The sequence below is a fragment of the Miniopterus schreibersii genome, assembly GCF_964146895.1.
Source record: "Miniopterus schreibersii genome assembly, chromosome: 9".
NCBI lineage: Eukaryota > Metazoa > Chordata > Mammalia > Chiroptera > Miniopteridae > Miniopterus > Miniopterus schreibersii.
In genome coordinates, this window is record NC_138118.1 from 20,904,892 (window position 1) to 20,926,729 (window position 21,838).

At 35.6% G+C, this 21,838-nt stretch overlaps 1 protein-coding gene across 1 annotated transcript in view; it reads left to right on the plus strand.

Annotated features, from left to right (window-relative positions):
- SLC13A1 (solute carrier family 13 member 1) overlaps positions 1 to 21,838 on the plus strand; it is a gene marked incomplete at both ends in the record, with an annotated part of 102,474 nt that overhangs the window by 69,559 nt on the left and 11,077 nt on the right. The window contains 5 exons of the mRNA XM_081146839.1: positions 5,272 to 5,423; positions 13,647 to 13,766; positions 17,961 to 18,056; positions 18,437 to 18,538; positions 21,694 to 21,800. Coding sequence (XP_081002965.1) covers positions 5,272 to 5,423; positions 13,647 to 13,766; positions 17,961 to 18,056; positions 18,437 to 18,538; positions 21,694 to 21,800 — 577 coding nt within the window. The remainder of the gene's footprint in view (positions 1 to 5,271; positions 5,424 to 13,646; positions 13,767 to 17,960; positions 18,057 to 18,436; positions 18,539 to 21,693; positions 21,801 to 21,838) is intronic.

The window sequence follows — 21,838 nt, forward strand, 5'->3', positions numbered from 1 at the left end:
AGTGGTGTACCTTATCCCACCTCCCAAACACCTTCACTTAACCATGTATTATGACATTAATGTTACAATTTACTGCAGAATTTGAATTTACCTTGAGTTTTTAACACATTTCTAAATTGCCTGTGATATTTACAAATATATCACCTTATGTGAATTAATGTGTGTTTTAAAGATCTTTATGAAAGAAAAAAGTATAGAAAATTCATAAGGAACTTGTTTTCAATTTTATATCTTCCATACATTTTAATCATTGTTTTATATATATATATATATAAATGTATATACATATATATATGTGTATATATATGTATATGTATATATGTATGTATGTATATATGTATATATGTATATATGTATATATTTGCCATTAAGCTAGTATATAAAATTAATTTTTTCTTTGTATTTTTGGAAGTTTTAATGTGACAATGAGAAATTTTATACACATTGCATCTTTAAGTTTTCATTCTTATTATCAACTTCATAATATCCAAATTATACATCACTTTCTGGTTTGTCTTTGAAGTCTTTCCTATAGTAAAATAATATTTAAACCCTAAATTTCACTTTGTTTTGCTAATAAGAATTTATAAACTTATTTTGCTGCTTTATTTATTTACCACTTAGTTTTCAAATTTTCAATGGAAAATCTTATAATGTGGAATGCAAATCATTTCCATCTAGGAAATATAAGGCAAAGGAAACATTTATAAATTAATTTGGGGTAAAGGGTAGATACTCCTGGAAGCTAACCTTTAAATTAATTAGAAAGTGAAAGGCAAATTACAGTTCAATGCACCTGACCCTGTCATGCTAAGTGCCATTCCCATATCCATGATGGTTTTTAGTGAGTAGGAACTTTTTCCTATCATGATTTCTCAAAAAGATCTTTCAGTTGCGGTGTCACATTCAGCAATTGAACAGGGTAATCTTCCTGTTTGTATATGTCTTAAATACATCTAGATTCTTTTAGAAGGCTGTAGTGTGTAAAGCAGATCTGAAATAGGCCAGAAATGATGCAATGAGGCCCATAGGGAGGCTATTGCAGTAACCCAAACCAGAGATGATATCAGCTGAGACCAATGCAATCATGGGGAGGGAAAAACTGAGCAGAGTCCAGAAATATTTAAGTAGATAAAATTTAGAGAACTTGGTGGGATGAGGATGAGATTGATTTCAAGGGAGACAAGTAATCTCGAACAGCAGCTGAGCTCTCCATGGATTCACAGTCTAAGTCTGCCATTCCCGGCTCTGTGACCTCAGGCAAGACACCTCTCTGGGTCTCATGTCTTTCTGTGTAGAGTGGGATAATAACATTACTGACTTTATTGTGTTGTAAGAACAACATGAATTAAACCATGTATTCAATTATAATTTAAAATAGTGTTTATTACATACTAAGCACACTATAAATGTTTATAATTATGGTCATGGTGATGGTATTATCATACATAGGTGATCCTGAAGAAGATCTAGATTTGGGAAAGGAAATAATGAGTTTGGCTTTGAACATTTTGGGATTGGTTTTATTTAAGACATTCAAATTATATTGAACAGCATATTGGATATTTAGGTTTAAAAGGGGAAGGCTGGACTAATGACAGGGGTTTAGTGGTCTAATATATTTATATTCATTAAAACAATGAAAATATGTGAGGTTTCCTAAGGAGAAATTTTACTGTGAGAAGGGACAAGTGCCCATGACAGAGTTTCAAGAAATTCCAGTTTTGGAAGAATAAAGGAAAATAAACTGGCAAGAGAGAGAGGAACAGGCAGAGATGTAGAGGAAAAACCACAAGGATGAGATGTCATGGAAGCCCTAAGGGTTTCCAGCAGAAAAGAGTGATTAACTCTTTTAGGTGCTGAAAAGTCTATGAAATTGAGACAGAAAAGTGTCTATTGGGTTTCATAATATGGAGGCTATTGATAATCATAGCAAGTGCATTTTGGGCAGTTGAGGAGACAAAAAATAGATCGGAATGGTTAAAAAAGTGGAGACAGTGAAAGTATGCAAATTTTTTGAGTAGTTTAGCTGTGAAAATGAAGGTGAGTTAAAGCAGTAGTCTAACTGAGGGGAGGATTAAGAAGCTTTTTTTCCCTTTTGTAAAGATAACTTGAAAATTGTTAAATGTTGGGAAAATTCCAGTAAGGCCTATTGTATATGGTGTCCGAGAAGACCTGAGGGATTGAGGTCCAGAAATAGGAGGTTGGAGAGGAGACATTTACTCTATTATGTATGTAGGAAAGGCAGGGCAGATGCAAACTGGTTTCTGCATTTGACAGCGAGACCTCTGTCTGCCGGCTTCTATTTTTCCTATAGAATAGGAGACAAAACTACCTGTGAAGAGTGAGGGGGAGCATTGAGAGGGAGGTACAAAGAGAATATGGAAGGTTTTTAATTTCCTTGTGAATACAGAAAGATTAACTGGATCAGAGAAACATAGGACAGAGAGGCAGCAGGACACCACAGCTGAAGTTTGTGGTTGTGAATGTTGGCGACCAGTCTCCTCTGCTAGGTATGTCATTGTTGCCAACAGTATTTTACTGCTTAAGGGCAGACATGACACAGAGAAAGTAAATGGTTGGACTGATCCAAAGCTGAAATTTTGCTAAATAACTACCACTCAAAGAGAGACAAGGAAGAGAGTTTAGGATTCTGTTAAGAAAGCTATTGATAGTGGCAATGGTTTCATTCCCAAACTCATCAAGTTGTGTATATTAAATATGTACAGCATTTTACATGTCAGTTATACTTCAATAAATTGGTTTTAAAAGCTTAAAAAGTTACCTTATTGGTGTACCATGGAATCTAAACTGGATAGGAAAGGAAGTTGACCAACCTACTGGGAATAACTAGATGCTTCAATATCCTAGACTTGCCAATAGAGTTGAAGAAGAGAAGGGATAGAAGTAATTCAACAGCAAAGTTGGAAGAAGCTGTGGTAAAGGAGCAGACCTCTTTTTTAAAAAAAATATATTTTTATTGATTGCAGAGAGTGGAAGAGAGCAGGAGAGAGAGATAGAAACATCAATGATGAGAGAGAGAGAGTCATTGATCAGCTGCCTCCTGCACGTCCTCTGCTGAGGGTCAAGCCTGCAATGTGGGCATGTGCCCTGACCAGGAGTGGAACAGAGATCTCCTGGATCATAGGTCGATGCTTAAGTGCTTACCCGCACCGGCTGGGAAGGAGCAGACATTTTTGTTAATAAGGTGGTAAAATGAGAATCTTTTTATCCCCAAAGAACTCTAATATTAAGCACATACCATAAGTATTCCCATATTGCAATTACACGGGGCTTGCAAAGGAAATGACCAAAAATCAGTTTTAGATTTTTAAACTTAGTGTTGAAATGAGAGAAGGCTGAGAGATAATCTACCTTTGGAGCAAGTTGAAATATTTCCCAAACCACCTCTAACCTGTATCACCAACAGGGAGAGAAGGGAAGAGCCTCCCACTTACCTCAAGATGGTAAGATAGAGAAACCACCACTTGGAGGACTTGAGAATCTGTTCCCTAGACTTAGAAGAGATCAATGGACTAGTATTTGATACACACTTGACAAATTTGAAAGTGAAAGTCCATGGCTGAATTTCCTTACCTAATGGTGTTTCAGCTGCACTTTTACTGTCAACAGGGCAGAGGGGCCCATTTCCTATGGACCAAATGTCAGGAATATATGGGAGAAGTGGTATTTGGTGTCATTTGAAAAGCAACGTTCCCCAAGAGAGCTCTTGATAGGGCAAGTTGACTTCAGCATGAAGAGATGTGGGTGGACCATCACATGCAGAAACCACAAGCATGTCACAAGCAACCAAGTGGAAGAGACACACCACCTACAAAGGAAGGACATGACTCTAATGTTATTATTTGAGTGACAGAAGTCTTAAGAATCCATAGAAGAACCTATCAGACATAGGAGTCATTTTGACCATCCATCAAGCCTAAAGAGCACTAATATCATATCTTAATTACATCAATCCAGTAAGACCTCTCCTAAACCTTAGTGTTCCTCTCCTGATCCTGTTCATCCTCTGCCACTTCAAATATGAAAGATTTAGATGCTGACACTAGCAAGCTGTGGAAGGAATTGGAGTTGGAAGAGAGAGAGAAAACCAAAGCCACAAACCTTCCAACTATGGGCTGTTAAGCAGGCCAGATCTAAGGGAGAAGGTTTAATTTTAAAGTTGAGACTTCACTATTAAATGGAGGACTAGTCATTTCAACCACTCAAATGAGGTTGCTTTTTTACTAAAAGTGATTGAAAGACTTTATTAAACAAAGTGACCAGAAAAAGTTATAGATTCTGCTCCAGATTTCACCTCAGGGACAGTAAAAATCAGACCAACAAGAGTGTGTTTATATAGGCCATGGGTGAGAAAAGGGTGAAGTTGCTTTTGTCTTTCACCATAGGAAGCCCTGTTCTTAAACAAAACACCTTAGAAATAGTGATTTCCAAACGAGTCATTTGAGGATGTGCTGCTGTCCAGGGTGGAACTAGAGGAGAGAGTGACTGAAGTAGAGCAGAATTGAAGGTCTCTGGAAATGAGGTAAAATAATAAATCTCTGAGACCAGGATATTTGAAGGTATCCAGCCACCAAGGTAGGGAAACACTCCAAAAAGAAGTTGAAGAACTTACTGCAATGTACTACCAATTCATCAGAAAAACAGCAGAAAAACAACAGAAAGATTTGGGAGTGATGGTGAGAAGGGAATAAAAGAGGAAATCATTGGTTTAGGAATAAGAAAGCATGAGCAAATGAGTAAAAGTATGTTTGTAAAATATTTCAGTGGTTTCAGGTTAAATATTTTTATTGTTACATTTCTATTGATGGAAAGAATAATGATGTACTATTAGGTTGTCATGACAAAATACCATAGACTGGTGACTTGGACAACATGAATTTATTTCTCACACTTCTGGAAAAAGATGTTTAAGATCAGGGTGCACTGGGATCCTTGTCTGATGAGGGCTCTCTGTGGGTTGCAGATGGCTCCTTCTCGGTGTTCTCATATGGTGGAGAGAGATCAAGCTCTCTGTTATCTCCTCTTATAACAGCACTAATCCTATCATACCAGGGCCCCACCGTTATGATCTTATCTAACCCTTATTACCTCCCAAAGATTGTATCTCCAAATACCATCACACTGTGGGGTATGGCTTCAACATATGAAATTTGGGCGGACACAAATATTCAGTCCATAACAAAGCTATTACTGCTTTTCATGACTACAAATAGAGCTATTCTGATAGTACATTTTCTTGTTGGACAGAATACCGTCACAGGAATCCCATATCGAACAAAGAAGGACCACATGATGTGTAAGCTTATGTGTTTGTGCATTACTTACTCTTCTACCATTGGTGGACTGACAACGATCACTGGTACCTCCACCAACTTGATTTTTGCTGATTATTTCAATTCGTAAGTAATATTATTGGATTGGTGACTTAATAAATGGACAGTACACAACTAACCTACTTTAGAGACTCTGGGGACAGAGATGCTATATTGGGTTAACTCTACTCTGTTCTTCATCAGGACATTCATAGGTCTAGAAACCTTCACTTCTACTGAGAGTTAAATATGTAAGACATAGTAAATTAACAGGTACTTACAGATTCCCCAGGTCAGTTCAGAAAAGATAACTCCTAGCTGACCATTCTAATCAAACAGGGAAGATATTTTTAATTACAAATAATACTGCAAATGTCAGAGGAAACAAAAAAGGGTTATTTGCACGGGACAATTTATATAGGTTTGGGAACTGGCATTTGAATTTAAATGATGAATGCCAAGTAGAGGTACTAATTACAGAAGACATGGCTTTGAATTAAAAAAAGATTTGAAGGATTAAGCAGTTATAAGAAATGACAGTAATAAAGTATTCTAAGGACAGGCATATGACCCTAAGTAAAAGTTTGGAACTGTGTTATCACTCCATTGCAGAAAATGGGGAATCTGTGGATATAGTCAGAACATTTAGGTTAAATATTCCATAATATTAAATCACTTACTTTGTGAATTTGAAAAATAAAAGAGTACATTACTCTCCAAGGCATAATTTTTCATATCTAAACTAGGGAAAGTTCACATGATTACTGTGAGTATTAAATGAGATAACTCTGTAAATATACTTGGCACTGTGTAAGAACTATTGAAACAATAGTTTGAAGTTCCATGCTTTTATGTGAGAGCTCAAACTTATTCTACACCCAAGTTATATTTTCAAGTACTAATAGTATAAATTATTGTCAGAGTTCCAAGAAGCTGGGCAACACTGGGATGCCCTGAATCAGGATTTAGGTCCTTATTACAGAAAAATTAAGGTTCAGAGGCAGGAAAGCTACACTCTAAGAAGCAGATTCACAGACTATGAGCTTACTAAAATTGTTTTCAAAATGTTGTGCATGCATAGTTTTTCCGAGAAATCCAAGACTCAAAGATATCACTCTCTGTTTTGGGAAGAGTGAGAACTTTCATACAAAGAAAACTGGTATAGCAGTTTAGGGATCATACAACACAGACCTTCACGTGTACTTATTTGTTTCTATGAGTATACAGTCATCATGTATACTCCAAAGAAGACTTAGAAAGGAACTTTTGAAAGACATTTGATTTGTAAATGGGAGACATCTGAAATTCACAGTGCCAGAGCTGATTTATTCAATGTATCGCCTAATTCAAGATAGGAAATGTACTTGGTTCCTTTCTGAAAGTAGATTTATATTCTTTGTCATGAATTCCCTAAAGAAAGAGATTCCACATTAGTCCTTTCTGGAAATTTCTGTTTCTAAAATTTAGACCAAATTTTTATTGTTTTATCCATGTTGATGTTAAAGAACTGCTGATTTCCACTATTCCCATGTAATTACTTGATATCATCAAGGAATCCATATTGAGTTTGCCCTTGGTCTTTGTTTTCTTGCACAATGTACCAACCAAATTTTCTTTCTTTTAGTTAACTGTTCCTTGACTCTTTGAATGCATTAATCCATTTGCAATGACAGATTGAGAGCACTGTAGCATTTTGAGCAAAATGCTTCAGTAACTATTTTTCCTAATTGTCTAATCTTCTAATTCTCCTCATCATGGGAATTTGGCCAAAATATTTTTTACATTTAGAAAATGCCTAAAATGTACTTTCAATTTAGTGATTTTTTTCCTTCAAATTTTAATATTAGGAATTATATTCAAACTAGAAAAAAAAATAACCCTCAAAGTATCCCTTCTTGATAGAAAATATTAGATTAGATGGGGGAAATAACCTTATGTGACAAAATATAATTGCTATTATTAAACAAACTAGGTCTTTAATAAACTTTTTCTTAAATATTGACCCTAAAAAGTACAGTAGCATCTCAAAGCAATAATAGAATAATGCATTCACTTTCATTGGGAAAAGTTTCACAAACTTAAAACTGCAGGAAAAAAATTTTCTTTTGTCCAGATGTTTGGAGCTAGAGAGAAATTTCCCTTTATTTCCAAATCCAGTACAATAATTTCACTTTTTCCTCTTGACACCGCTTGCCATAATTTTGAGCAATATCGATGACTGTTTTGTATAAATTGGGTCTTGCCCAGCTTCAAAGGGTGCATGTGCCTGAGATTCAATGATTTTCCAATATTGACATTTAGAGAAAGGTACCATCTTACAAATAAACTATGAGAGGAAAAGAATAGATAATGAATTTCTAAACCTTATCTATCATCTATCTATCTATATCTATCTATCTATCTATCACCTATCTATCATCTTTCAATCTGTTTATCCATTCAACCATCCATCTGATCTATTACATATATAATATATAATTATATTACTTATATATACATATGTAATGTTTTTGTTCTCTTTTTTACACAAAGAAAATAAGAACAATGAATTCTGAGAAAGCTATTTAGTGCAAATAAAACAGATTTTCATTCACTCTGTCAATCAACAAACATTTTTTGAGAACTCACAATGTGCAAGGCACTGTTTGGAATTCTTTTGAAGCATGAAAATAATAAAACCTACTAGAAGGAAAATTCCATCTAATTGTCTAGACAAAACATACATATGTGAAAACCATTAAAAATTTTAAAACATAAAAATATTTATTTTTTGACATACAGGGAAGACGGTAAAGTGACATATATTGAACTCTTGCCAGATATATTTAGTGTACACATGTCCTATATATATCCTTGATGTGGAAATGGTTTGTAATGGTATTTAAAAGCATGGGCTCTGAGGTTAAAATGTCTATATTCAAATTTCTGCTCTTCTATTTACAAACTAGATAACCTTGGAAAAATCTCTTTAAGCCTGTTACTTTGCCAGAAAAAAAATAAAAAATCTCTCTCTTAGAGAGTTGTTCTGTGTTTTATATAAAGTAAATGGCACTTAGAAGAGTGCCGACCACAGAGCACATGTTCATTAAATGCTGGTTATGTTTATTAGAGTTGAAACAGTTGAGGTTCAGCTTAGGAGAGAGAGGACCAGACCAAGATCAGTCAGACCCCCAAAGTTTGTATCCCTAAAAACTAGCTCCCTAGAAACATAATCGAACATGTGTCCTGCAAGAGGACTGTAGCTCTAGCTGTTACTTGATGTGGCAACACCCCTTGATTACTAAAGAAAATTTGTCCTTACAACATGATCCAATCTTAAAAGAGGTAAACACCATGTTTATGAAGAAGTGAATGTCAATAATTCATAAAATCAAAGACCAAAAATTCTGTAATAGTTTTTTTAGGGAGACAGTAGAATAGTCTGTGTATCTTTTTGCACAGTTTAGAATAGCAATGTGCATATTGATTGGCATTCTAAGAATCTAGGGACAGGAAACTAGTTAGAAGTCTATTACCAAGTGCTGACAAATAATGATGGGGCAGAACAAGGCTAATTGTGAAGTGATAGGATTTAGACTCAGAACACTGTACAGTCAGACGTGGTGAGTAATTAGGTATAAAGATTTAAGGGTAAAGATGGGTTAGGGAAACTCTGGGGATTTTTGCCAATATGGCTGGATACATAGTGATGCCATGAACTTCTAAAGAAGACATGGCAGGTTTATGGGAGAAATTAATAAATTCCAGTTTGGATGTATTGAAATGGCCTGCTAGAGCCTATCAGCAAGATTTTCAGCAGCCATTTGCAAATTCATCGTTCAAGTTTGTTATCAATGTGGGAGCTATATAAAAATGTAGAAATTAAAATCTTAAGTATACAAATGGTCACATAGGGAGAGAAAAGTCAGAATTGAGACATGGATAGACCCTTATGAAATATTGATAAGAAAGAAGTTGAGAAAAATTAATTAAGATAGGTAGAGAATGAGGAGCATGTGGTATTTTGACAAAGGAAAAGACCATTTTGGAAGTGGAGGGTGAGCCAAGAGCATGCAGGTGGGAGAGGGTCAAGCAGCACGATGGCTGAGAAGGCTTCTGGTTCTCATCAGTGTCCTCTGATGGGGCAGGTTCAGTGGGACAGTGGGGATCAGGCAAAATTCAGGCTGAAGAGAGTTAAGGAGAGAGTTCATGGTAGGGAGGGGAAGGCAGCTAGTTTAAATGATTCTTTCAAGTTTGACAAAGAAAAGAAGAAAAGAAATAGGATGGTCTATAACCAGAGGCAGAGAGTGAGATATCAGTTTGGTTTTATACTCAGGGGAAGGAGATAGTAAAAACAGTGATATGTGAGGTTTTGAAGAAAAAGAGAGAGATAATATTGATTGGCTAAGAGTCCAGTGGAAGCAGCATGGAATTAAAAACAAGAATAGACATAGTTGTAGAGAACATTTTGATAGTTGCCAGAGGGGAGGGGGGGGGGAGATTGGTGAAAACATTGAAGGGATTAAGTACAAATTGGCAGTTACATAATAGTCACAGGGATGTAATGTACAGTATAAGGAATATAGTCAATAATATTGTAATGACTATATATGGTGCCAGATGGGTACTAGATATTCCAGTGTGATCACTTCATAAGTTATATAAATGTCTAATCACTCACTGGTTTGTACACCTGAAACTAATATAACATTGTATGCCAACTGTAATTGAAAAATAAATAACTATTTTTTAAAAATCAAGAGTAGAAATGTTAGTCTTGGAAAAGAAGGACCTAGCCTCCTGAGTAATAATGTGGGGGAAGAAGAGAACACATGAAGACAGAAATTTCAAATCATGTCGACAACTCCCTCATCTCACATGAAGAACCTGAAGCTCAGAGCATTTAAGTGATGATCACTAGTCAGTGAGGAAGTGGCAGGTGAAGGGAGGTGACCTGAGTCCCAGCACCTTTTCCACTCTTCAGTCTCATTTCCTCACAGACCATATGTGAGTGGGGCAGGTTGGCAAAAATCTAATTCAAAATGCTCTCTTCCTGATCCTTATACACTGCAACAGTGGAAAATTCTTCCAGTTATCACCCAATCTGTTCCATTACTAACACTATTGTTAAAAAATACCGCCCTAAAATTAGCCCACTTCTTCCAACTCTGATTATTGAAAGACCCAACAGTTCTGCCAAGTTCTTTCTCTACTTGGGCGGATGCTATATCATTGGAAACTCTGTTCAGTTCCTCCTACGTTGCCATTCCCCTCTCCTCTTATCATAAGTGATATTCACATTTCTATTAACTTTTCTTCTTTCCACATACACAACCGCTGATGATTGCAAACTGGTAAAGTTTTCATTCTTACTCTTCTTTTAGCCCACAAGGGGCACAAGTAGGAGATCAATAAATATTAGCTGAGATGAACTCTTCCAAGGCATAAATAAAGTGCTGACTGCTCTTGTGAACCATCTAAATAACTCAATAATTTTTTGATATTAAAAAAGTTATTGAGGGAAATCTTATTAGGGACAATTATGGTTTTCACAAGAGTAGCTTTGATGCATCAATATTATTTAACAAATACAGCAGCTATTAGTTAAATACAAAAAACAAATCTACCAGATTAAGAATGGAAGCTTATCACAAGTAAATTATATAGCTTGCTGATTATCACAGTATATTATTCAGTTTGTGGGTGTCAGCTGTGAAGTACATGGGTGTACAAAGCAGCTTGGGAGGACGTTGTATTATCAATGATCAGTATAGTCACTGTTACTGATTATGTGTTAATAACTATTATAGGTTCACAAAACAACAAATGGTAAAATAAATGAGTTTATAGGTGCCCGAAATTCATAGCCCACATTCCTAACCTCTCTTCTTGGCTAATTACAGAGGGAAAAGGTAAACCAGTTACCTAGCAATAGCTACCTTCAAAAGTTACCATGATTTTTCCCTGCAGAAATGAGTAATATATATTTCTCAGAAAGAATTTCTCTATCAAATGCTAATGAAAAAATATTGCAGAGTTTGGACTGAGACTTTGATTCAGATTTCAGTCTTGTCATATATTAGCTTAACTTTTGTGAACATCAGTTTTTTCAACTGTAAAATGGGGATAAAACTCTAATTTAGAACATAATTGTGATGATTAAATGGCACAACGCAAGTGTGGCTCTTTGCAAATGGCCTGGGACATAGGAAATTGTCAATAATGCTAGTGTTGTTGCTGCTGCTTCTACTTCTGTTATTGCTGTTAGAAAGTGTGGCTTGTAAATAACTAGCAGTTAATATTTCAAAAGAAACCTCTAGAAGTACACATATACAAAACTGAAAAATGGCTTTGACTCAGAAATAACCAAAACAGTCACTAATCAAGAAGACTGTGATGAGCACAGGCACTAGCTTATAGTGATCTCAATGCCCAAATCTTTTTCAAGGCTGTAAATTTCCATAGCTACATTCATTCTTTTGAGACAGTTTTTGTGTTTCATTAGAATTATTCATCATTTTGTAGTTGGGCATAAGATCTGCAATGGCAGCACTGTCTTTCTGTTTCAACATTGACAGGCATATATGCTTTAGGTCAAAGCATGTCTGTGTTATGGAGCAATCATTTCTATAATGTTTTAAAATGTCCTTAAGACATCAAGTTTGTACTCTAGCCTCTGGGTATTTTTCAATATATGTGGAATTTTCTACTTTCACCTCGGAGCTTCAGTTGAGGACACTATGCTTCAATGAAAAGAGGTTGTATTTTAAATACTTCTCCTGGGTTAAAAATCCAGATTCACTGCATGGCCTGTGACCTTGAACAGTTAACCTTCCGAGACTCAGTGTCTTCTCATGTAAAATGGAAATATAATGCTTTTCTCACAGAATTTTTGTTAGGTCTTCTATTGCTATGTTACAAATTACTATCAGTTTAGTGACTTAAAACAGCACAAATTTATTATCTCATAATTTCTGTGAGTCAGGGCAAGAGTCTAGGCACAGTTTAGCTGTGTCCTTTGCTCAAGATCTCACCAGCCTGGGAGGTGTTAGCTGAGCTTGTAATCACCACAGAAGCTTAACAAGATCATTCAGGTTGTTGACAGAATTCAGTTCCCTGTGGTTGAATTACTGAGGTGCCCAGTTTTTTGCTGACTGCTGGCATATAGTCCCTCTCAACAACTACCAGCTACCCCCAGATCCTTGCCACATGACCCCTTACATTGACAACATAGAAGCTTACTTCTTTAGGCCAGCAGGAAAATCTCTTTTAAGGGCTCACTTGATTAAGCCATGTCCACCCAAGATAGTCTTCCTTTTGATTAACTCAGAATCAATTGATGGGGACTTTTATTACATCTACCAGACCCTTTAGTTTTGCCATAAAAGAACCTAATCACAGGAATGAAATATATTCACAAGTTCTATACACACAGAGGGGGAGAGGATTATACAAGACATGTACACCAGGGGCAGGAATCTTGGGGTTTATCTTGGAATTCTGCCTGTCACACCTTGGCTTCCACTTTTGTTCCCTTCAACAGTGAGAATTCACTCAGCCAACATGTTTTACGTAAATGACAAATTTACACAGACTTTGAATTAAATCATGTCACTAATTTCTTATTTTGTTCCAACTATTCCTAATCCCATTTCTACTAAAATTCTAATTCCTTCTGATGGCCTACAAGATTGTATATGATCTGACCCCTATTGGCTACTTCTTGGACTTTATTTCATGTCATTGTAACCTTAGCTCACTACCACACTAGCCTTCTGTCTAATCCTCGAACATTCCAAATTTGTAACCACCTCAGGGCCTTTGTACTTGCCATTTCCTGTCTGTAATACTGTTTCCCAGTTATTTACATTACTGGATCCTTCTTGCCATTTAGATCTCATTTCAAATATCACCTTCCTTGACCACATTCTGTAAAATTTCACAAGTCTGCTTATTTGTCTTTCCTCACTCAGACATTCATGATTTTAGCACTAACAACAAAACACACGCACCCATGGATACCATTTCTTGTGCATTTAATGAGTAACAGGTACCGTGTCAGGTTCTTTCACAAGCACATCCTTACAGATTGAGTCAGGAAACAGAAATCATAACATACCCACTGTTATTTTTGTGGGAAGTAGTAATAATTGTGCAGTTAAGAATCAAAAAATAAGTAGAAACACTAACTCCCATTCTTAATGGAGAATCCCCCCTCTATCTCCCTTTGGCTGGTAGCACAGGAGAGAGGTGAACTGCCCCTTCCCTCCAACCATCGGAAAGGACCCCATTTATCCCCTTCTGTGAACACTTTCCCATGTTTTCACACAGGCACTACCCTGAGTGTCGATGCATCAACTTTGGATCATGGTTTTTGCTTACCTTCCCGGCTGCTGTTATTATTCTACTCTTGTCCTGGATCTGGCTTCAATGGCTCTTCCTAGGATTGGAGTAAGTAAATTGTCTGTGTTCATCAGGTAAATGAAGGTGTATGGGTTCTGAGTTCTCCAGTGCCCTTTCACCTATTGCATCAAACTGCATTTCTGCATTTCTCTTCCCCACAAAACTGACAAGTATGAATACATATTTTAAGGATAGTCTAGAGTACCATATAACCAACGTTGGCTGTGGAAGAGAGTTTGCAGAGAGCAACTCCATCTTGGTTTCCTTTGAGTCTTCAACCAATATCATACCAATAGGCCAGAAAAGCATAAGGAGTTCATTATAATGAGAGTTAAATTTTAGGAAGTTTTCCCCTCCCCTTGGTTTAATGTGGGGATTTCCTCAGGTTATTGAGTTACTGTACTTTAAACTGTAACATGCAGGGCTTCCTGTTTTATTCTAGCACCAAAATAGATATGTCATTGAAAAAATAAAGATCTGAGAGTGCTCTGTGCAAAGAACTTTGGATTCAGAATCAGGAGACCAGGGACAAAGTTGTCTCCAAGCCAGACGAATGACCTTTGCAAGTCCTGATCCATTCTTAGTCTCAGCATCTTCAACTGTAAAGCAATGGAATTTAAGTGGGAAATTAGTAACATCACTTCCAATGCTGTAATTCTAACACATATGGGCCCAAGTTGAACACACTGAAGCCAAAGTAAGAAACACATACCAAGAGCCACTAAAGTGTCAAATGTATGTATTCAAGGAGCATTTGCAAACATTACCTTGGCTGGGACTGAACTTGATGATTCATAAGTACCAATGATGGATGCCTTAAATGACAGCCAGTATTTAAAATTATGAAGGGCTCCACAGAATAATCGAAAATGTAGCATTATATATTCAACACATAAAATAGTACTCCAGAAAAAGGAAGGGGAAAAGGCTGTATGTCAAACCTTGAGGATTTTTTCCCTGAAAAATAAAGCAATTCAAGTTCATTTTCATAAGGCTTTATTTAAACAATTTCAAGTTCATTTTTATAAGGTTTTACTTAAATAATTTCAAGGACTAATGAATAAAACAGCATGTTATCCACCAAGCAGATGAGACTGACATCAGCTATTTGTACTTCCCTTGAAAAGCAAAATACAGAGATCGGGTGCTGTTCCATCCCCCACCCAAGTTTTCCAAGTCAAGTCACATAAGGACTGATATTTTTGTCTCTCCATTCCTCATCCTGATTTTTCTCCAAAACTGCTGCAATTTTATTAGTAGTGGGAAAATGGTACTGATGATTTTTTAAAAATATATTTTGTCCAGATTGTGGGAGCAGTGTGTGGCAGTGCTCCTGCTGAAGCAAATGTGTGGAATGTCACTGACTTCAGCAGGTGGGCATCAGTGGGGAGAGGCTAGCTGCATGCTAAATGCCCCTTCTTGGAAATCCAAGCCCTGGGGGGCCTATTCAGTTGTACAGGTAGCAATGCAGGCTGCAGGGGCAAGAAACCCAAACCAATGGAGAAGGCATCTGCTCCCAGACCCACAGCAGTTTTGTTTGTTTTTTTCTACATGTAAATGACTTTATAAGATGCATATGCAACCATTGTCATTATTTGGAAATGGCCTCCCCATTTAAAAAGGAGAAATGAAGATAAAGAGAAGATGTATTGAAATGTGTCCTTTATGTGGCAAAAAAAGTCTTGTGAAGTGCATACATTAGGCAAAGTCCATAAATCACAACCAGTGGCATGTTTAAATAGTCCCCTTGTTGTCCACTGTTGGTTGGACACTGCGCAGCTTCATACACTAGCTCATTTTTCGGTGTCCTTTTCAGTCTGTCAGGGTGTTCACCTTTAGAGGTTTTAGATCGACAAACAGAAATGATCAGCCACTCCTCTGGCAGGCCACCATACATTCTGATTAGTGTGTTGGCTGTTAATACAGTTAACTCTCACATTATAAATGATCCCAACATATTGAAGATGAAGAAGCTTATCTGTCAGTGCCACCAAACTTATTTTAATGGAGAGGTTGATGCATTGTCATATGCTTCATCAATTCCTTCGTGAAGGTGTTAACCTTTATTTATAGCAATGCCAGTTTGGCTTCTGATGTAACTATTTATGGTCCCCAACCAAAGAGACAAAATACAAGTGCAGTCTACAGGATGGGGAACAGTTTCTAAGGAGACTCATTCCTTTCTTTAACTCTTCTTTCTACAGATGATTCACAAGGAGATCCATGAACTAGTTTCTTATAATAGCATTTATGTTGTGACAAGGGGTAAAATTTTGACACTGTAACCAGTCAGTAATTTAATTGATCTTAAATACTACAACATTCATCTAATTATGTTCATGGTTGGAGTGTGTACAGTAGAGTGACTATGAATGTGTAGGATGGATGACTTAAGAACTGAGGAAATTCTCCTTCAAAAGCAATAATAGTACAAACAAGTTTGAATAACAGTGTCATATGAAAATAAAGAAAGAAATAAATAAAGAAATAAATGTGTCTTTGTGTGAGAGCTACCTTCACACCACCTCAGTCTTCCTATTTACTCCCACATAAATACCCATATTTATCCCAGCAACTTTACAGAAGAAAACACTCCTGCTTTATTCTTTTTAAATACTGCTTTATTGAGGTATGATTGACATAGAAAGAGCTCTATCTACTTAAAGTATACAAAACTTGATGTATTTGGAGATAATTATAAACCATGAAACCATCATTAATATCAATGCTATAAACTTATTCATCACTTCCAAATGATTCATCACTGCCCCTTTTGCTTTTCTTTTTTTCCTTTGTGGTAAAAGCACTTAGCATAAGATCTCCCCCTTAGCAAAATTTTAAGTATACAATACAGTATTGTTAATCATAGGTACTATTCTAGAACTTACTTATTTTGCATAACAGAAATTTTGTACCCTGTGACCGACACCCTTCATTTTCCCCTCCCCCCCCTCCCCTGGCAATTACTATTTTTACTCTCTGCTTCTATGAGTTTGACTATCTTAGATTCACACAGTATTTCTTTCTCTAAGTCTGGCTTATTTCACTTTAGCATAAAGTCCTCCAGGTCCATCCATGTTGTAGCATGTATCAGTACTTTATTCCCTTTTATGTCTAAATAATATCCATTGTACTTATCCATTTTTTTATCCATTTGTCTGTGATGGACGTTTAAGTTGTTTCTATACCTTGCCTATCGTGAATAATGCTGCAGTGAACATGTGCAGGCAGATCTCTTTAAGATCCAGAATTCAATTACTTTGGTTATATATTCAGAAGTGCTTTTTATACCTACATATAATGTAATCTGAGCTACCCATAGACATTCCAAGAGATAATCCATAAGAATCTATGCATTTTCCCATTTGTTTTTTCCTCTGCAGGGATTTAAAAAATAAAATAAAAATCTAGATGCAGAGCTGTACTTCACACAAAAACTGTTCAAAGTTGTGAAGACCCTGGACTTCAGGACAGAAAAATTAGTCACCAGAGAAAAGGGTCACTAAAATAAGCAGCTAAGGAGAATAGAAACTGGTAGTTACTATTGGAAATAAGTTGAAAAATTATCTAGTGGAGGCTATCAGGATGTAAGAGGTGAAGAAACTTGAAGAAAAAATATAATAGAGTTGGTTTTAGTTCTAAGAATAGATCCAGTTTAGTCTAAGTCCATGATCAGTGTGTGTGACCCCCCTGCCCTAGTGTATAGATTGAGTGTAGCACATCGTGTGAAAATCGAAGGGTCTGACAACCAACTGTCTCATACATTTGACAAAGGTGCTGTTGAGTTGATGAATCAAGCCAAAGAAAATATCTATGACACTGCTCCTGCCCTCAAATAATTTATCTAACTAGTGAGATAAAGCTCACTCATGTGCAACAATTAACAATCAAGATATATAATAAATATATTAAAATATATAATAATCAGGTACATAATAAAGTGTTAAATTGGAGATGAATGAAGTTGGCAAAGATTTAATGGTGCAAAAGGACTTGGAAAAGGAAGAGATCAGTGGGAGATGGCATGGAAAATATAGAACAAAAATTAAGCATTGAAAATTGAGGAAACCAGGCAAAAACAGAAAAGAGGGGACAAGGCATTCAAAGAAGGAGATGGAGGTAGAGGCAAAAAGTTCAGATTTCTGTTATTAGCAGGGAGATGTGTATTTTATGAAGCTTTCACACAAATATATTCTATAAAAGGAGAGTCCTTTCCTTAACTGGCTTAATCACTCTTTTCAGTTTTAAGATGTTTAAATGTGGGAAGACCCAGGCAGTCGAACAAAAGGCTTATGCTGATGTGATTAAACAAGAATACAAGAAACTTGGGCGAATAAGGTAAGATTGATGTGAGTGCACACACACTGCTTATACTGCAAATATTTATTAAAAAGAAAAAAATCACATAATTGTCTGTAATGTATTTATAACACTTGATAAGGGCCCTGAGTGTGCTAACCTTTGTGAAAGTAAGTGCTAGCCTCAACATGACTAAAAGACATAATTTTTCTCACTAAAATTTACTAGGTAGGATGACAAGAAGCTGAAAGACCCCCTGAAGAATAAAGTCCTTTTTAACTGCCCTGATTCTCTCAAATTATCGACACATCCAGTTTTTAGTGTTTAGTGTTCTGGGAAGATTACTCCTGACAATAGCTCAGAGTTTCTACAAATGTCCTGACTGGGAAAATAAATGAAAGGATGAAACTTTTTTACAGGTATCAGGAAATTGTCACTGTGGTCCTCTTCCTTATAATGGCCGTGCTATGGTTTAGCCGAGATCCTGGCTTTGTGTACGGCTGGTCTTCACTTTTTCCCGAGTAAGCCTTTCTATGTTATGTTTGTCAACCCTTCCTCTTTTATATTCAGCTTTTCTCCTAAGTGATTCCTATGACTCTGAAAGATTGTATGAGATTTTCTTCTTCCTTTCCATTAAAAGAATTTTTAATTCTAATCCTTTCAGGGGGAAAAAAATGATAAGGAATGAAATATAAGGAAAGGCCTCAGACAAGATAACCAAACTACCATGTAACTAAAATACAGGCTTCTTTACACAAGGCTATTTCCATCTTTACAAAATTAGAAATATAATCTGCAAGAAAGCTGTGTTCTATAGTAATTAAGAGTGTAGATTTTGGAGCCACGCCACTTGGGTTCCATTCCTGCCTCATGCACTTACTGTGGGCAGGTCACATCTTCAATTTTCTTCATCGGTAAAATGAAGTTAATGATAGCACTTAGAATAGTGTTGCCCTTCTCCCTATATAAAGTGGAGTAAAACTCTCTATTATGTAAAATGTCACTCAATCTTTCTTAATAACCTGATATGAATTCCTGTTCTGTGATTTTTGCCAACTTAATTTTATTACTGCTATGGGGGATTATTTATTTCATTCAGTATCTTGTCTTTTTCTCTATTATGTCCATTAAATACTAATTCACCATAAATCCATGCCTGCCGCTATTTTTTAGATAAGGAATTCCTGGTTAAGTAATAAATCTGATTTTACAAACTAATGTTAGAAGCTGGGTCAGAGTTAATTTTATCTCTGTGTCTTATACACCATCGGTCATTGCTGAATCATGTGAAATGAGGGGGAAGATTACAGCATAATTTTCTAAATTAAGGGCCATCCTACATGTCATTATAAATACTTTGGTTTAGAGATTTGTGTTCCCAATCTATCTTTCAGTGAATTAATCTAGTTTCTAAATTCAGTAGATCTCTGATTTGGACTTCCTGTCTCACATCCCCCAGCAAGAATCCATGTTTTCGGGGGCAGAAACCAAAATTGTTTGAATCAAATGGATTCTTCCCACATAAAATAAAGAAATTCCTTTTGCTTGAATCAGAGCCTTCTGGTTATACCAGTATTGCCAGCACTTTTTAAAGGTGCAAAATCTGAGTCCAAATTCCTAGTGAGCTCAAAAATGCAGCAATGCAGTGTGGTAGCATGTTTCAAAGAGTTTGCTTCAGCTTTATGAACTTTTTGTTCCCTTTAAGATTAAAATTTTTCATTTTGAGAGGTCTAAACAAAAAACAGCCTCCAATTATTCAATGCTAGCTATTTAAAACAAACAATTGTTTAAAGTTTGATGATACTATGAAGTTTTGTAATAGGATCTAGACCAACATAAAAAATAATAAATAATTCTTCCATTTTTAAAAAATTCCTCTTCTACCATCCAAGATAAGAGTCTTTTCTAACACCAAAGTGTAAAAACTAAGTGAAATCAAACAATAGCTAATAGCTAATAAAAACCAAGCAGAAATCCCCAAAGTAAATTCAATATAATAATTTTCTAATGTCTGTTCCTTGCTGGAGGGAAATGTAATTCAGAAGATGTTTTGTTTGTAGCAGGAACACAGAGTGTATTTGGTATGAGCAGGTGCACATGTTACCTAGAATTCTGAGAGAAAACAATAGGAAAAGGAACAAAGGTTTGAGATAGGAAGGGATTTGAAGATATAAAGAAAAGCAAATAAAACTTCTGTAACCTTAATATTTTATAATACTGAAACAACCTAAATTAGTTTATGATAAACTAAAACTAAAATAAAAATAAACATGATAAAATAATATTAGTTTAAAAAATCTTTTGAAAAATAAATTATTCAGTATTTATGACTTGATTTTAAGTTTATATTTCTGTAAAATATATTTGTAATGTAGAGGTTTTAGGCATTTAGATGTTCCAAAGCTAGAATGATAGATCAAGATTTATAGCTACCACCTAATGTTTTCATTCCATCTGTTTGATCTTGGACTGAATCCACTGTGTCTTTTCATAAAAACAAAATCAGATTACATGGTGCCTGACCTAATTTGGCAAAAAATCCAACTATAACTTATAACTGAAATAAAAGAAATAAGGAACAATGAAATAATAAATATTGGCTTAGTTTATTGAATTAATCACACCAAGGTAGCTTTTTTACTCAACGATGAAATAAAGAAAATCTATATTTAGGGAAAACAAACTGCTTTATAAAATTGTCAGATTGAATAATATAATGCATTTCCTTGATTATTTAGTTCAAGTAAATTAGAGGAGTAGAGTGCTTCTACAGTATGTATGCATTGCTGAGTTATAAGGTAGCAAAATGACCTTTAGGATGTAAGGATTTCTTCTCAGAATCCAGAGTCACTAGTTAAATATTGCTGATGTTTAAAACTGAATTCTAATTATTTATGCTTGTTTCATTCATATCTAGTCTCCAGTGCTTCTTAACTGATGAGGCTGCTGGGAACCTGTCTTATTTGCTGAAATGGCCTCGTGATTCTAAATCCCCATCTGTTCCTGAATCACTCTTAATTTGAACAGTGATCACTTACGAGCTTCTCATAAGCCATTCTAATAATTAATATCCTTGATTAAGCTGCATAGGGCAAAGCATTAAATGAGTTTATTTCATTTGTATGATATGGCTAGGGCTTATAATCACAGAAGCAGATGTTATATCTTAGGAAAACAGATCATTCACTTTCACAATTTACAGAAGCATTTTCAAGGACTCTAGAAACATCCATGCCTCGCCACAATTCAATACTTGAATGTTATAAATCAATTATATGAGGCTTTGCCTAGCCTAGTAATTGTTTCAACATCAATTCTCTGCCAATATAATGAAAAGAAATAAATCAAAGAAAAAGTTGTTTACTAAATCTGTAAGCTTTACCTAAAAGGTAAATTTGCCATGTTGGCCTAGTAGGTCAGCATGTGTATACCTGATTTTGAAAACAAAAAGAAGTATAGGGAAACAATGGAAGCATGGCCTAAGATTTTCAGTTCTACTAAATTATTTAATGGAAAATCATTTAGCGGGAAATCCATAGATTTTAGAGGAAATTATCCAGAATAAATAATCTCTAGCATCACTACTACTTGTATGCTATTAGCATAGTCAATTAGTGTTTAATTCCAGCAAATTCTGGATGTCATTTGTTAATATACATATTTGTCCTTTTTTCAGGAAACCTGGTCCTCCTACGGACTCAACTGTTGCCTTACTTGTAGGACTCCTATTCTTTCTTATCCCTGCTAAGAAATTGACTAAAACTACACCTACAGGAGAAATTGGTTGAGTATTATTTATAATTCTGAATGAATCTGAAAGA